Source organism: Solanum lycopersicum, chromosome 1 (assembly GCF_036512215.1).
Source record: "Solanum lycopersicum chromosome 1, SLM_r2.1".
NCBI lineage: Eukaryota > Viridiplantae > Streptophyta > Magnoliopsida > Solanales > Solanaceae > Solanum > Solanum lycopersicum.
In genome coordinates this window covers 14,455,532-14,474,818 of record NC_090800.1, presented here as the reverse complement: position 1 = coordinate 14,474,818, position 19,287 = coordinate 14,455,532, and the positions used below count along the sequence as shown (strand labels likewise).

Genomic DNA, 19,287 nt, shown 5'->3' with positions numbered 1-19,287 from the left:
ACAAGGCCATAATCTTGATTCTTGCCCTTCACACTAGACAAAAATTGAACCCTAACAATGGAAGCCCCAGGATATATTTATAGTAGTAGATAAAGTTAAGAACAAATCCTACTCAAATTATACCTCCTAGTTTATGTTTAAAACATGAAAAAGTCATAACTGGACTGGGGTGGCACGCCTTTATCGTGCCTAGAACATTTGATGCTGCATGGTGCTGTGCGCTACCATCGCGCTCTGGAACAACCTTTGAGCGTCTATTCTTGTTGCGGCACACGTTCCACTAATCCTCAACAATGTCTCTACGTTTAAGGCCTAGAAATGGTGCACTTAGAAGGGCGCCTCAACAATGGATCTGCGTATATGGCCTTCACGCGGCGCGCCTGCTAGTGCGCCTCCCTAGGTGTTTCCATACTTAGCCATTTGCACGTCTGCCTTTGCTCCTTCTTTTTGCGTTCAAAATCTACTTTCTCTGAGAGTTCCTGAAATCACTAATCATATGTGTAAGTGCATAAATATAGAAAACAACCACAAAATCATGCAAATAAACTAAATATCATCCTTTAACACCACCAAAACATGGGCCTAATTGACTACCTAGGCATATCAATATGCCTAAGATCACCACCCCACACTTGGACTTTTGTTTGTCCTCAAACAATCGTTAGACCATCAACTCTTTTCATAACCTTGGATTTATAAATTCACCTTAAAATCAACTAAACCTTTTTAATCATGATCGTGCAGTTTACATTTGATGCAATAACATTCCACATATATGCCAAATACAACACATGCTCCAAGAATGACTCTTCGATTATTCATTCTTCTCCAAGTCTACATACCAACACAACAACTAGATACTGCTACACATGCCATAGATTCCCTCACTTGTTTATGTTTTTTTACAACCTTTTAGTCAAGAAATGTCAAAAATCACAAGGCCTATTTTTCTCAACATAATCAACTCATGGTGACAAGTAAAATTCTTACTTTCCTCAACAAGTCGTATGCTTGCCCATAGTGTGTAAACTTTCACATCGTACTTCTTAAGTAATCAAGAGGACTTTCATTTGGTTATAATGTTTGCTTCAGGTAATGGAGGGAATTTTTGGAATTCATTATAGTGATCACTCCTCCCTAATGCACATGTTAGCATTTAACAAACACCATCCTTCATACTATTCTTTTCTTCTAGTACACACTTCATGACTGAATACCCCTTTATTGCTCCATTCCCTTTTATTTCTTTTCCATTTTTTAAAAATAGTTAAGCACTATCCACCCAAACTTTAGACTTTTCATCTGAGTAAGGTGCACATTATCCTTGATAGGATCATGGTCAATGTTTTGAGTATTGCCCTAAAATAGCCACCCTTGTTTTCTGTCGAGGTACACATTGCCACTAAGGAACAAGGCCAAATTAGGATTTTCTTTTCCACACAATGTAGCAATTCATCCTTAGCTCATTCTACCTTATTTTTCAACCCTTCTTCTTAACATAGTGAGTTAAAGACTTTAAGAGGATCAAAAAGACATGGTATGAAACAATTGGTTTCTGCTTATCATGAGGGTTATAAAATGAACAAGGCTAAAGGCTCAATGCGGTTTCACAAGGGGGGTAATTTCATGGTAGGCATATAAGCAGAGTAAAGAATTGGCTATCTTAATGAAACGCCTCAATCACATTCCTTAAGTCATACAAGCTACTCATTCAACACACACAAGCAAAGTTCTAGATATCAACTTAAGAAAGAACAATTCAATTCTCACCACACATGGTATTATGACAGTTATAACATGCTCATATAGTTGCATTATAGTATTAATACAAAATTAAGCCCCTATTTCAACATTTGAGTAAAACATAAGAGCATATGCTAATTAAAAGGTCAACAAGTCATTGCATCTCTTTAAGAATAACTATCCAGGAAGTTTGGCTAACTTATTGGGACATAGTTTCAAAAGACCAAGGTTGGTCTTGTCTATCCTACTCTTCTATATGATTGGTTTTCCCTTAAGACAATTATCATCCATCTATGATTGGGAATTGTCACTCCTAAAATAACTTTAGGACTCGATAAATCAGTAAAATAATCAGATATGGTTCAAACAGACAATCATCAATAAAAGTACTAAAACTAAACTCCGGGGAACCCAAAAGCTAAAAATAACAAAAACAACTAAAGACTAAAACTAGACTCGATAAAGCGGTAAACAACTATATACACTGAAAATACCCCTATACCACACTTATAAAGATAAGCATTGTCCTCAATGCATAAGAAAAACAAAGTTAAAGGGTAGGAATATTGCCTGGGGCCTCTAATGCTCGTCGTCGCCACGGTCGAACATCATTAAGGCATTCGCCTCATCCAAAGCGTCATTTTTCTCCTCCTCATTCATTTCGTCATCAGATGTGAGATCATCATCGTCCACAGTCTCAGAAAATGCCGGACTAGTCTTGTACTGATAGGCAGCACTATCCCTCAGTGGATAACATTCTGCGAAAGCCTCCATTGCATCATCACTAACTGAGCGGCCACCAATTCGCTACTGCAACTCAGCCATACCAAACATGCGTGCCATAATAATGTCATCGCGAGCTTGATTGTCTTAAGCCGAAAAGCATGGCATATGCGCTGTGTATAGTGCCTTTGTGCGAGTGACATCAATCAACTTAGCCATCAACTCCGGGTGCCAAGAAATAGTCATTTCCAACTCCTCTTCCACAATCTCATGACTCCTTAGAAAATAGGTAATTAACCCCCATAACCGAATCCCCACCTCAAATAATTCCGAAAAATCATTATGTTTTGTCTCAAAATAGCCCCCACATTAATAGACATTCCTTTTATTAACATGTAAACTAAAACCATCCTATCCCGAGTCACATCAGTCAAGTGTTTAGAGGGAAGGAACACACTAAATACTATCTTCAACCACACTCTAGCAACTTGATTAAAATTTGCAAGCTCTAGGGTATTATGCCTCCCTATGTCGTTACTCCTCTCCCATCGAGCAGTAGAGACTAGAATAAACTATGCTTTTAACGACCAATTCTTAACGAAGGGATCTGATTCGGTCGTTAAAAGTGCATTTATAACTACATTATTTTTTCAGTTGTTAAAGATCCATTTTTTTTAATATTAGCATTTTTATAAATGTATGCAGACATTAAAATAATTACTATCCAATTATTTATATACTAAAAACATTACTAATATTTTAATTTAATTTTTCTTATTTTTTCACCAAAAACACACTCTTCCCACTTCGCCAAAATAAAAATAGAGACTCAATAATGTCTCTTCATTCCATATTTTTCTCTTAGAATTGAACAGAAAGCTCATTGGGCACACATCTCTTAGATATTAACGGTCAATTGAGCGATGGTTGGAGAAAATTCAGGAATCATTAAAGGAATTTGCAAGCACCTGCTCTCCCATGTTCTCTTTGAATGAAATCAACTAAGCAGAGTCCAATTATGTGTGTCTCACCAAGGTTTGTTAGAGAAATTAGCATATATAGAGCACACGTTTCTCTTGTAGAAGCTATAAAAAGATGATCTTCATCTCTTTTGTTTGATTGGAGAACGACGAAATCATATTTTTCTTCTTACGACTTGGTTTGAATTTTCTTCAATTGACCACTATTCAGACCTTATCTCTTATATATATATATATATATATATATATATATATATATATATATATATATATATTTCCATCATCTATCTCAAAAGTTATAACTGAAATATCTTTCTAATGTTAAATATCTCCGAATTATATTAACTACCCAATAAGACATAATAATTATCTAGTTATGTAAATAAACATGACCAAAGTATAAATTTACAATTGCAGCAATCACTAAACAAATAACTAATTAAAATCACATAATTAGTTTTCTGAAACTTACCAAGAATCTTGAGAAAGAGGGTCGTCTTCAACTTTTCAACAATAAATTGTTACTTCTTAATTATGTTGGTGTATTTATAATATTTTTTGTTGAATGAAGATTATGTCATTTAATAAGGAATGGATGCAACATGTTCAAGATAGACTTGATAATGCTTACATCATTGGAGTGGAGAAATTTTTGGATTATGCATTTACAAAATTGGAAGAAACACAAGAAATATGTTTTCCATGCATCAAGATTTGTAATGCATCTTCCAAATCTCGTGAGATGGTTAGGTCACATCTATTAGTGTATGAAATAATTTAGTGTAACACTTTTTGGTATAATCACGGGGAGAGGTTAGGTGAACCAGAGTAAGATTCTGAATTCGTAGAGAACAATTACACTGAAAATGACGATGATGAGATAAAATGCATGAACTCTTAAGGTATTTACAACCCCGATTTCAGTGAAGAGAATATGAACACTAACACCGATGATTTTGTTTAGGCATAACCAAATCCTGAAGCAAAACAATTCTACGGCCTATTAAATGGTTATGAACAACCATTATATGAAGGTTCGAAAGTAAGAAAACTTTCTAGATTAATTAAGTTACTTCATATTAAACTATTGGCAAATGGAGTAGTGCTTCATTCACAATGTTGTTGAAGATGTTAAAGGAATAGTTATTGCCTAATTGATCAAACTTGCCATATTCATATTACAAGGCAAAGAAGGTAATTCGAAATCTTGGACTTTATTATGATAATATAGATGCGTGCAACAACAATTGCATGTTGTACTCGAAGGATGATAAGATTCTCAAATTTTGCGAAGTGTGTGGCGCATTTATATGGAAGGAAAATTAACGCAATGGGAAACACAATGTAAACATGGTAAAATAATACCATGAAAGACTTTACGTTATTTTCCTCTTAAGACATGACTTTAGAGATTGTTTATGTCCTCAAAAACATCTTCTTTGATGAGATGACATCATGATGAAAGAGTTGATGATGGACTAATGAGGCATCCAGCTTGTTCAGTTGCATGGAAGAGACTTGATGAACTTTATCCATCTTTTTGTACTAAGTCTCGTAATGTTCGACTTGGAATTGCTAGTGATGGTTTTCAACCATTTAAAAATTTGAAAACTCCATATACCATTTCGCATGTCGTACTTATTCCTTATAATTTGTCATTTTTGTTATGCATGAAGAAAAAAATTTTATTTTATCTTTTATTTTGTCGATGCTTATTCCTGGTCCTGAATGTATCAGGGATGCAATTGATGTTTATCTCCAACCTTTGATAGATGAATTAAAAGAATTATGGGAAACTGGAGTTTTTGAGACCTTTGATGGGTCAGCTAAACAGAATTTACGTTACATGCATCTTTGTTATGGACCATTAATAATTTTCCAACATATGGAAATTCGTCAGGATGGAGTACCAAAGGAAAATTATCTTGCACGTGTTGCAATAAAGAAACTCTTTCAACTAGGTTGGTAAATAGTCAAAAGGAGTGTCATATGCATCATAGACACTTCCTTCCTCTTAATCACAAATAGAGTAAAGATAAAGATTCATTCAATGACACAAATGTGAAAAGTTTACCGCCAAAAATGTTATATGGTAATTATATTATTGATGAAGTAGGTGATTAAGAATGTCTAGAACAATCAAAGGATCCAAGGCAGAGGATTTAAATATCACACAAGAATAGGGCTGATAATTGGAACAAGAAGAGTATTTTCTTTGATCTTCCATATTTAAATACTCTATTGTTGTGATATAATTTAGATATGATGCACATTTAGAAGAATATTTGCGAAAATATTTTGGGGACAATTTTAAATGTCAAAGGAAAAACCAAACACAACTTGAATTCTTTATTGGATTTGAAAGAAATGAAGATAAAGAAGGAATTATGCATCCAATAGAGAGAGGGGATAAATATGGGTTACCTACTGCAAGTTACACATTATCTCCTATAGAGAAGAACAAATTCTTCACTTTCTTAAAGAATTTAAAGGTCCTAGATGAGTTTTCATCAAATATTTCTCAATGTGTCAACCTTAATGTTCGGCAACTTTTAGGATTGAAAAGCCCTGATTGCCATATTATTTTACAACATTTACTTCCACTTGCTTTACGTGGTATGCTCTGCAAATCTGTTGTTGAACCACTTATTGAGTTGTTAATATTTTTAAGATACATGGAACAAAATGTTTAACAGTAGCTGAGCTAGAGCAAATAGAAGCCTAAATTCCAATAACTTTGTGCAAGGTTGAAAAGATCTTCATCGCTGCATTTTTTGTTATCATGGTCCACTTGCAAATTCATTTAGCTTATGAATCTAAGATTACTGTACCTATCCAATATCGATGGATGTATCCGGTAGAGCCATAACTCTACTTTCTAAAATAATTTATTCATAACATGGCTCACCTAGAAGGTTGTTTTGCATAGGGATATATATTATTTATATGTATGGCCTTATGTTCAATATATTTGCATAATATGGAGAAAAATATTCATTCACCATGAAAGGAATTCTGATGGTGGTTCTATTGAATCTAATGGAGGTTTAAAAAAAATTTCTCAACCCAAAAAATGTTTGAGGGGTGACAAACCAGTCAGTCTTGATTCAAGTAAATTTGAGCTTGCACATTTTTATATTTTGAAGAATTGTGATGAAATTCAACAATTTTTTGAGTAAGTAATGACTCAGTCAAATAAGTTACTCTTATACTATTTATATCCTCCCATAAAATGACATGTTATACTTCAAATTATTTGCAGAAAATTTTCACAAATTTCAATTGATACATCCAAAAATAATTTAGAAATTGAATAGAATAGACAATTCTTTAGTTGGTTCAAATTAAAGGTGAGAAGTTAAGAATTTGTGTATATTATATTAATTAATGAATAATAATTTCTAAACAATGTACTTAAATTTGATAGCTTGTGGAATTGCACAAACACGATGAGAGTAAGAAGATAAAAGATTTGCTCTCATTGTCACGTGCTCCTCTTTAATATGTGACATTTTTTAAAAGCTATGTTACAAATGGATATGAATTTCATGTGTGAATTCACGATAAAGGCTTGAGAACACAAAATTGCAGGGTGGTTATAGTTTGAGAAAGATGAAGAGAATAAAAATATTTGTTATTAAGGAGAGTTAACCGAGATTCTTGAATTACAATTTACTGGTGCGAGAAGAGTAGTTTTATTTCGATGTGTGTTGTTTGATGTATATTATCAACAAAAGGTAATTAAAGTAGATGAATATGACTTCGTAAGTGTCAATTGCAAGCGATTTATGAAAATAAATGAGCCTTTATTTTAGCCAATCAAGAATCACGAGTGTTTTATGCTTTTGATCTTGCAAATAATGGATGTCATATTGTACGAAAGGTCCAAGATCATGATTCTTTTGATGCTGGTGATAAAGAGGATGACGATTCGGCATAGCTTCAAGGAATCTAGGAGACAGTTGTGACTTTATATTCATGTTTTATTTCTGAGTTCGCAACTTATTATACTATGATGTTGAATTAGATCCTAAAAATACCCTTGATGTTTTAATTTCTATATTCAAGTATCTTCTTGTTGGTGCTTATATATGGAATATTTATTAGTAGTAACATAATATTCTTTATTTACATGTAAATTGTGCTTAAAAACATTGAAGCTTTTATGGATTTTATGCGCAGATTCTGAGACACTTGTAATTAATTATTTTTCTTTGTCAAGCTTCTTTAATAATATCTATCTTCTGAAACTGATATTCTATTCCTAGGCTGACCACATCCTGTCATGATTTTGATATGTATTAGTTAGGTTGTAGATATCTCAAAATTAGCCACTTTCAAAATGTTAAATTCATATCATTTTTATCTTGGTAGTTGTACCTATAGTCTTTGAACAGTTTAATATCATCGATAAATAAAATACTTTTACTTTTCATATAAAGAAAGGGATGTATTGAAAACTTGTTGAATGACTTTTCTCTTATTGAATGAACTAACAAAGAACTGATTTTTGTACTAGGTTTACATGGATCCATCAAAAATTTAAAAATCTGGAATGAAATTAACTTTCAAGCCGCATAAACTTACATACCTTCCACTTAGTACATGAAAGAGGGTCGATTTATTTTTACAAAACAACACTCTAGGCAGTCTTACCAACGTATGTAACACTCAACCTATTTTACACCCACAAATTTGACTAAGTATAGAAATACTTTATTTGCAAAATTAAACAACAAAGAGACTTTACATGAACTTGTCCCAACCTTTATTAATCTGATAATTAATACAAAGGAAGGCTTCACGAATCTGTCTAAGGCTAAAAACACTCTGTCTCAGCCTTAGACAAATTTCCACCCTTAATAATATTTCTGCATATGGCAGTTACCTGCGGCAGTTACAAATGACACCTGTACGACACTTGTCATCACAGGGTTCAGACTATGTTTCCAACAACTATATTTCTAACAGATAGAATCTAATTCAAATTACATTCTTATCTACACGAAATACTAATATTCTAACACTTAGAATATTTCAGGCTAAATTTCCACACTTAGAATATTTCAGCCAGCTTCCAACACTTAGAATATTTTAGCTGTCCTCAAATACTTAGTTTTATTTCAGCAATTCACGTGAACAGCCTTTGGTCTTGCCATTATCAAGTCTTCACAACCTTGCCTTGTCAAGCCAACACGCTGCCTTGCCAATGACTTTAGCCCGCACGTAAGCCTTGCACATTCAAGCTGCCTTGCCAACACCCAAGCACCTTGAACTTGTGTTGCACTATTTTGCAATCATCCATGTCAAGACCAATGCCTAAGTCCTTGACATGTCTACATGTAGTTAGATCAAGTAGTTTGCGGGTCTAACAGACCACCCGCACCACTTGAACTCGATGTCCTCATTGAGACTATTTTAAGATAGTCCTCGATTTGAGCATCAAACTGCCATAAGTCGTTCGCCTTCACCCAAACTGCATCAGCTGCATTCTTGACTTTCCAGTGAACCAAGAATTCTGTCTTAGTATTCTTCTTACTTGTGACCAAAACCCGGTGATCAAGGATCTTCTCAATTTCAGCATCATACTATGTAGGTACTGATGGAGGAGCCCTGTTTGACCTGTTTCTGTCCGGATCATCTGCATTTGCAAAGTAAGGTTTCAAGAAATTCACATGGAAAGTGGGATAAATTTTCAACCTTTCTGGCAACTTTAACCTATAAGAAACTTCGCCCACTCGTTTCGCCACTTCGAATGGACCATCATACTTAGGAATCAAACCTTGATGTCTGGTCTTACTTACAATCTATTTCCAGATTTGTGGGGTAAGTTTCAGTAACACCTTGTCACCCACATTGAACTCAACTGAGCGACGATGTTGATCAGCATACTTCTTCATGCGCCGCTGAGCCTTGCGCAAGCTATCCTGTGCCTCAGATAACATTTCAAGTCTATCCCTTGCAACCCTGTATGCTGCTAGACACTTTCCCTGATTTTTAGATTTGGCAACATCTAGTGGTGTGATAGGCTGTCTTCCTAAAACAATTTCAAAAGGGCTCATTTCTGTTGCAGACGACTTGTGCAGATTATAGCAGAACTACGCAGTGTCTAACAATGTTACCCAATTTCGTTGACTTGCTGTTAGATAGTGCCTCAAGTATTCTTCCAATAAGTGATTAATTCTTTCCGTCTGTCCATCTGTTTGTGGATGATTTGCAGTAGAAAATTTAACTCAGTTCCCATCATATTGAACAAAGTTGTCCAAAATCTACCAGTGAACCTTGTATCTCTATCACTCACAATGTAAGCCGGAATACCAAAATACTTAACCACAAAGTTGTAGAACAAATCAGCAGCAACTTAAGATGAACATAGTTCAGGTGCAGCAATAAAAAAAAGAATATTTTGAAACCCTGTGAACTACCACCATGATAGATGCTTTGCCATCTACTTTAGGGAATCCAGAAATAAAATCCATGCTTACTGATAGGCATGGTCTTTCAGGAACACGCAATGGTTGCAAGAAACCTATTTCCTTCTTACGTCAAGTCTTGTCAACTTGACAAACATGACAAGTCTTGACGCATGCCTCTATATTGTCTTCCATCTTCGGTCAAAAATAAACACGAGACAGTAAGGCTAACATCCTTTCAACACCGGGATGTCAACCCAAGCAAAATTATGCGCCTCTTTCATTAAGTCTTTGCGCAACCCGCCTGATTTGGTACAACGATTCTCTCCCCTTTAAGATAGAGCAGATCGTCCTTGATCCAATACCGTCTCATTGTGCCATCTTGCACTTGACCCATCCATTTAACATATAATGAATCATTTGCAAACACAACCTGATTCTATCATAGAGATCAGTTTCAAATTTTGGAATTGAATGTACTGCAACAAACACTTCTTTTCTACTCAGCGCATCAGCAACCTGGTTGTGTTTTCCTGGTTTGTTTTCCCACATGTAATAATATTCTGCCAGGAATTCTTGCCACCGTGCTTGTTTAGGACTCAACTTTTTTGTGTCTTGAAAAATGTATTGGCTACATTATCAGTTCTTACTACAAATCGAGTACCCAGGAGATAAACTCTCCAAACCTGCAAACAGTGTATCACCGCAACCATTTCTTTTTCATGTGTTGAGTATAGCTGTTCATCATTATTCAATTTTCTACTTTTAAAGGCCACTGGATGACCTTCCTGCACTAATATGCCACCAATTTCCTTGTGTGACGCATCAGTGTGCACTTCAAATGGTAACACAAAATCAGGAAATTTGAGTATAGGTTCAGATGCAATAGCATTCTTCAAATTCTGAAATGCTTCATCACATCATCCAGACCAAACCCACTTTATATCCTTCTTCAACAAATCTGTCAAAGCCGCTACCCTTTTTGAGTAAGCAGCAATGAATTTTCTGTAATAGTTAGCCAAGACATGAAACGACCTCAAACCCTTCACATGACGAGGTGCCTGCCAATCAACAATGTCCTGGACTTTCTTAGGGTCCATTCGAACTTGGTTTTTAGTAACAAGATGCCCAAAGAATTTTATCTCTTCTTGATCAAATTCACACTTTTCAATCTTAACATAAAGTGTGTATTTTCTCAACTGAGACAAAACCAAACTTAAGTGATTAATATGTTCCTCTAATGTTCGACTATAAATGAAAATATCATCTATATAGACAACAACAATGTCATCAACATAGTCAAACAATACATTATTCATTAAGTTGCAAAACGTTGCCGGAGCATTAGTCAGCCTAAATGGCATTACAAGGAATTCATATGAACCATATCTAGTTACAGATGTTGTTTTTGGTTCATCACCCTCTACTATCCTAACCTGCCAATAACCCTCTCTGAGATCAAGTTTTGTGAACCAGCATGCCTTACTCAACGTGTCCGTCAAATCATGCACCAATGGAACCGGATACTTGTTCTTTATAGTTGCCTTGTTCAGCGCCCTGTAATCTAAACACATTTGCATCGTCCCATCTTGTTTATTTTGAAATAAAATAGGAACACCATATGGAGCCTTAGATGGCTGAATCAATCTAGCATCCAATAACTCGTTCAATTGTTTGTGTAATTTAACCAATTCCTTAGGAGCCATACGATAAGGAGCCTGTGCAGGAGCAACCGTACAAGCCAACAACTCAATTTTATGATCAATAGCCCTCCTTGGTGGTAATTTCTTTGGTAATTCAGGCGGCTTAACATCAGCATACTGTTTAAGCAATTCAGCAACACAATCAGGCACTTCCATCGTAACATCACATTTCACTTCGACCAAGGCAACAAGTATAGTGTCATCACCTTTCTTCAGCCCTTTGTCGATTGACATAGCAGACAAGATCATTCCCTTGTCTTTCTTCTTTGCAACTTTATTAATGTTCCCAAATGGATGAACTCCTTTGATAAATCCAACATTGTTTCCATTCATGACTATCACTCCATCTAAGTGAGGAAACGGAACAAACTGGAATTTTCTTAGAAAATCAATCCCAAGTATGATTTCAAATTCACCAAGCGGCATCAAAATTAAATTATGTTTTCCTACCCAACTTCCAGTCGACATAGACACACCATAAGCCATACCCACAATGGCATGTGCCTTAGCATTGATTGTTTTGAAGTAGGAAGGGCTTTTAGTAAACTTCACCCCCAATTTTGTAGGCATTCTCACATCTACAAACGTATGAGTGACCCCTGTATCAACCATTGCCATCACACGTTATTCTTTCAGTGTCAATTCTATATGAATTAGGGAAGAATGAGGATTCGAAGTACTAGACATTTCTCCAATATTATTAATCCCTGTAATATGGTTGAAGGACAATCCCAATGGGTTTGCCATTGCAGCCACGATTTGCTCATCCTCCTCCTTTTGATTCATATTTCCATCAGGCAAAGCATTTACATTTTGTTGGTTCGGACAAGACTTGGCTAAATGAGGACCACCACAAGTCCAACAACCTTTAGAATTACCATCTTTGTTCTTTCGTCTGTCTTTTCCATCCTTCATTTGTGCCTTTCCTTTGTCATTTGTAATGTCTATACGACTATCCTTTTACCATTCCCCTTTCTCATCGTTCTTTTTCTTAGTTTTTGATGTGGAAGGAGCATCTGTCAAAGGACGAGTCGTCTGGAAATCAACCAACGAATCTCCAGCAGCAATTGCACCAGACAGATCTTTAACATTCTGCCTCTGAAGTTCGCTTTGAGCCCACCCTTGCATACCCGAAATGAAGTTGTGTAATTTATCCTCATCAGACATATTCTGTATGTATAACATTACAGAGGTAAATTCTTTAATGTATTCCCTCACCGAACCCGTCTGCCTTAGTCTTTTAAATTTATCCCTTGCAAGCCAAGATGCATTGCTAGGAAGAAATTGATCACACATTTCTTTTATTAACTTATCCCATGTATCAATTTTAGGACGACCAGCACTTACATCATCTGCATTTCGAGTCCTCCACCAAAGTTTAGCATCACCCGTCAAATACATTGTGGTAATGTTTAACTTGTCAAGGTCGGGCACCCTTGCAGTAGTAAAATACTGTTCCATGTCCCAAATGAAATTTTCCAGTTCTTTAGCACTTCTTGCACCACTAGAGGCCTTAGGTTCTGGAATTTTAACCTTAGATGATTCAATACGATTTTAAATTAACATAGCCACAGCCCGACACAATATACAACGAACTCTGCACAAGGTTCTCATTTTCCTTCTGCAGTCCCTCAAGTTGTTGCGTAGTTGTGGTACGAAAATCCAAGATTTCAGTGATATGATTATCAACATTCTGTCGATATACACCAATCTCCCCTTGAACTTTCTTAGCGTCAAGTCTCAAATCAATGACTTGTGCAAACAAATCCACAAACGTAGAGTCTCCCAAAATATCATTTGTAAACCCAATGAATGCTTTAATTTTTCGTGCTAATTCCCACAGTGCTGCGTTCTTCACCATCGTTCAACTGTACTCTGATACCAATTGAAAGAGGGTTGATTTATTTTTACCGAACACCACTCTAGGTAGTCTTAGAAACGTCTGTAACACTCAACCTATTTTATACCCACGAATTTCACTAAGTATAAAAATACTTTAGCAGCAAAATTAAACAACAAACAGACTTTACAGGAACTTGTCCCAACCATTATTAATCTGATAATTAATACAAAGGAAGGCTTCACAAATTTGTCTATGGCTAAAAACACTCCATCTAAGCCTTAGACGAATTTCCACCCTAAATAAAATTTCTGCATATGGAAGTTACATGCGGCAGTTACAAATGACACATGTCCGACACTTGTCATCACAGGGTTAAGACTAAGTTTCCAACAACTATATTTCTAACAGATAGAATCTAATTCAAATTACATTCTTATCTACACGAAATACTAATATTCTAACACTTAGAATAATTCAGGCTACATTCCAACACTTAGAATATTACAGCCAGCTTCCAACACTTAGAATATTTTAGTTGTCCTCCAACACAGTTTTATTTCAGCAATTCACGTGAATTGCCTTTGTTCTTTTCATTGTCAAGTCTTCACAAACTTGCCTTGTCAAGCCAACACGCTTCCTTGCCAATGACTCTAGCCCGCACGTTAGGCTTGCACGTTTAAGCTGCGTTGCCAACACCCTAACACCTTGAACTTGTGTTACACTATTTGGCCATCATCCATGTCCAGACCAATGCCCAAGTCCTTGACATATCTGCATGCAGTTAGATCAAGTAGTTTGCGGGTCTAACAGTACTTTAGCAATTAGGGGACGAGGGAAAAGCTTATGATATTTGGGATCTGTAAGATTAAGGGCTTAAAAAAGAACTCCAATAAGCAAAAGTCTAAACATCAATCCATCAACATCTTATCGAAATGATCGAGTACAAAATATTGATCGTGTACCTCGTAGTTTTGATCCAGTTAAAGATAATGTTACCTTCTCTCCATAAGTTAAACTGATGCAAGATGCTCAAACAAATGAAATAAGTATTTACTGTCTCAATTTATTTTCTTTTGTTTTTTTTATGATGAAACACTTCCTTATATCCGAGATTAACTAATACGCAAGTGCACGTGAGTCTGAAAATGCAAAAAAGGATAGAAGAACAAACATTTGTAAAAATGTTGCACGACTCAAACCTAGAGAAAAGTTGAATATTAGTTTTACCAATCGAGTTGTTGGAAAGAATTGTGCTTCATCTGTGAGACACTTGGGTATTTTAATTCATGATCGTAATATGTTCTCATTATGGTGCACTCATGGAAAGACATTAAAGAAGATCATCTAGAGAACATATGGGATGTTGTTATTGTAAGTATTTGTAGAGTTTTATTAGCTTAATATCTGACTTCTCATACCAAAAAAGTAAGATCAATGCTCTATAATTATGAAGAGCATGTGGGACTATTAAGGTAAGTATTTAGAGAGTTATTAGCTTATTGCATTAGATATGACTTCTCTTATAGAAAAATGTAAGACAACAACAAATTTTATGCAAACATTTGGGATTTTGTTGTGGTATTTACGGAGGTATTAGCTTATAGCTTCATTTTTTACTTTCTCATCTTGAAAAAGAAACACTAACGGGACACATTTTATGGCGAACATGTCAGATGTTATGATAATTATTTAGAGAGCTATAACTGATAGCTTCGTCGCTCACTTCTCATCATAAAAGAGTAAAATTAAAGTGGTACATTTTATACCAAACAGTATATATATAACATTATAGTAATGTTTGCAAAATAACATATGCGTTGCCATTGTAGTATGTATTATCTACTCCCTCGATCTCGCTTATTATTTCATTTTTTCACTTGATCCAGTCCACTGGATAATCATGCATTTCTCATGACATATATATCACCCTCCACTAGACGAGTACCATAAGTAGGAAATCTAGATTCAGTTCACTTCTAGTTTGGCTGAAAGTTTTAGATTATGTTTAATGGTACTTGTGAAATATTGTAGGATAAATTTAGCTGTGACTATATACTACTAAGAAATAACATGTCTTTCAAATATGAGAAGTTTGTGGAATAACTATAGAGGATCACTTCACCAGATTATGAAGTCTAAGCCATTTGGTGATGCTCTAAAAGATGTGCCAAGAGGGGTAGACAAGAGTGATTGGGAATGGCTGGTTAAGGAGCATTTGTTAAGTCACAAATTTATGGTATAACTCAAAAAAATTTATTTATTAACATGTTATTTGAATATACTAACTATAATTTGTATGGTATATTGTGAATAAAGGAAACAAGTGAAATAAACATTGTCAACATGTCCAAGTTGAGTATGCCTCATCGTACGGGGAGTAAGCCTATTAGAGAAATTACTTATGAATTGTAAAGTAAGTTTTGTAACTCTTGAAGAAGCCACTTATTTTCTAAAATTATTTAAGATCATTTTCTTTACTTGTTTATTTGTATGTTAACGGAGATAAAGACGGTAAACAACCAAAATGCATAAGATCTTCTTGGAGAAACGTAAGAAGGATTACAAGCTTGTCGAACCTGAAACTAATGCAAAATATGTATGTTTAGTCATAAATTTTATTTTTAATCATTTAACTTTGCGTGTTGTATTATTTTATGTTTTCTTGTATTCTACAGGCTGAAATCCAAAAATTGGTTCAATGTGATTCTTCTCTTACAAATATTGAGGTTGTAGAAAAGTGTTTTTTTGACCTCAATGTAAGAGTCATGTAATTGGATTTGGTGGAGGTATAACGGCTAAAGAGTTTAAAGGTGGGAACTCTTCGAAGTCTGCATTGTTAAATAAATTGAATGCATGTGAAAAGGAAAATGAATCACTAAAATGACACATGGATGAGTTAGAGAACAAATGTGAATGCATGGATGAGCTGGAGCGAAAATATGAACATCTTGCTAGAGTACTACTTGGTCAGACTTCAACACCTGCGTCTTGAAGTGTTAAATAGATAGTACCATTAAACAGGTTTGTAAATCGATTTTTCTTTATCTTTATGGTGTACTCAAGATACATAGAAGGACTTTGAAAGCTCAATTTTTCCTTAGTTTCTTCTTATAACCTGCTTTGCAATTTACCATATACAATTGGTTCCAAGTATCAATATTCTAATTGCCTCTAGTAGAGTGCAAAATCAAGTACCATTGCATAGTGGATGTTGTATTTTAATTGTTTCCCCTAAGTTTTACTCTTTCATATGGTTATTTGGACAAGCATACCCTATGTTTTTATGTTTTAGGTGAAGGTAGTGTTCCATTCGGAGGTTGCTAATGGTACCATTTTTCAATAGATGGAAGCCATATCTAAATGATCATGTTGTCTGTCCGTTGTATTTAAGCATATATATAAACACCTATTTTTCTAGTACTAAGATTTTTGCCGCATTGTTTCATAGTGAATATTATATTGCTTTTCAAAAATATAGTATATGTTATGTTCTCAATGAATCCTCGATTACCTAAACGATCCTTGTTTACGACAACAATATTACAAAAAATAATACTAATCCGAACATATATAGTACACAAAATCCTGGCTAAAATTTCAAAAACTTTATCATCAGTCTGATTACTAAGTGAAACATCTTCAAAATGCCTCACATCTTTAGTCTGCCAAGCGAATTTCTACGCAAATACTTTTTTGTAACTAACCATTTCATTAATCACTAATATAAAGGAATTATAATATCGATAGCTAACTACACAACTAGCTATCCAATAAATCCTATAAATCCTACTCAGTCACAACCAAATCTGAAGGTAGACATGAGACAGATAATCCTGGGGTGGGCCTCAAATACTACAAACAAAAGCTATCTCTTTTGCAATGGCATTTGACTCTCTACTCCTTTGTTCAGAAAATCTCATATTTCTCATCCACAGACAGTGTAACAATTCTGTGTGGACCATTTTGAAAACTTGAGCTACTTGTGTCTTTCCCTTCACATGCCTTATGACTTCGGTATGATGTTGGTCCCATGGCAGGGATCGAATAAGCTTGGCGTGGATCTACTGCCTCTGCATGCTGACCCTTCTTGTCTTAATTCTCAATTTTGGCATGCCTATTTTATCCATGTTCATTATTATCTTACAGTCAAGTGTTAATTAATTAAATTATCCACTGAATCCCTTCCTGCTGCATGAATGCTTCATTTCCCATGTTATCTTCTTGTCGATTTACTTCTTTGTATCTATGTTCTATATTTGCATGTGTTGTTCCTTGAAGTTTACATATCTCCCCTATTTTTTTGTATATTCCCATAGTATTTTCGAATCCTTATTGATCATTCTTGTTAGGTCTAATGAATCTTATTCCACCGACTCTTGATATTGGCAACTCTTGAATGTTTTAATGTTCTGCTTTATTCATACTAGAGATGGTACTGTAGCAGGCAGAAAATATATTATGCCGCCCTCTTAGAAAAAAAACTAAGTTGTTGCCTTATGATGTTCTCTCTATTTTGGTCTGATGGGCGTCATACTTTTTCTTGTGTGATTTATTTATTGAACTGGAAGTCTGCTTCCCAAAAGATGACCCATCCTATTCCTTTCTCTTATTATGTACTTTTCTACTACTAAAAAAAGAAACAATATCTCATTAATACTACTAATTAGCTTCTAATTAAGTTTGTACAGAATTTGTGTGATAATTGATTTGGATTTTTGAGATGAAAGCAGGAAAAAGTTATACTTATCCGTTGTTAGTGTATTTTGTTTTGTTGGCCTTACAAAGTCATTGTTGATCATTGCAGAAAATCGTTAATTACTTAATAGATTTTGGAAAGAGATCACAACTTATGTTTTCATGCCTTCATTTTTTCAAAGTTTAATGTTTTGCATCTTTTAAAGCATGTTTTAGTATATACTTTTATTATTCCTTGTTTTAAGTTGACATAAGTTTTTTCTTACATATCTTGAATTTCAAGACGAATAATATATCGTTCAACAATGTACGGAGAAACTTAAAGTTCAAGATGGCTTTTACTTTAGTTAGGGGTTGTTTAAATTAAAGACAATGTCATATCATTTATGTTTTTGCAATTTTTCTCTTTTTTAGGAGTTGATATAGATATGATATGCTACTTGAATATGATATATATTTCTGTATGTTTATTTTTATTAACCATGACACTTTCTATTATGAATTCAATTATTTAGTTTATTTTGAGTGTTTTTGTATTTACTGTATAAAATTTTCTATAACAACGAATGAAATTGGTTCCTTTAAACTCTCTTATTATTAGATTCTTAAAATTATTTTAATAAACTACAATTAGCGGCAAGAAATGTGGTCTTTAATAGTATTGGTATTGCAATTAGAATATAATTAACGAATTTTTTTTTGTTATTAGAAGTGCTTGTACAAAGGGCAAATCCAGTCCTTAGAAAGGCCATATAATGACGGCAATTTATGTTGTCACTAAAAAATCTTTTAATGACTGGATTTGAATTCGGTAGTTAAGTTTTAACCTAAGGACTTTTAACCACTGGCGATGACTGGATTTATGATGGTTTTTAATTACTTTTAGCGACTGGATTTGGACTTATAACAACCATATTTCCCTTTGTTAAAAAACCATTTTCCTTGTAGTGAAACTCAACCCCACACAAAGTTTGTCGGATATCCCTATACGAATGGTTATCCTTCAAATTGTTAAAAAAATAGAATCACAATTCGGGGTCCCCAACACCTCATTCACAACTCGGGAAGATTATTTTACATTTTACCATTTTACATTTTATCCCCTCATAGTCACAGTCTTATACATAGTTTCACTTAACCAATTTGAATAAAATTCATTCACTAAAGTCAAATTACAATCTCCAGGA

At 34.5% G+C, this 19,287-nt stretch overlaps 1 protein-coding gene across 1 annotated transcript; it reads right to left on the bottom strand.

Annotated features, from left to right (window-relative positions):
• Positions 1–2,322: 2,322 nt before the first annotated feature.
• Positions 2,323–12,477, bottom strand: LOC104646101 (uncharacterized). The gene is made up of 8 exons (XM_010319164.2): positions 12,243–12,477; positions 10,795–12,161; positions 10,546–10,752; positions 10,160–10,298; positions 9,720–9,806; positions 9,290–9,483; positions 8,986–9,087; positions 2,323–2,550 (listed from the first exon to the last, which is right to left on the bottom strand). Exons 1-8 carry the CDS (start codon positions 12,475–12,477, stop codon positions 2,323–2,325), a joined length of 2,559 nt encoding a protein of 852 aa, XP_010317466.2.
• Between the last annotated feature and the right edge of the window lie 6,810 nt (positions 12,478–19,287).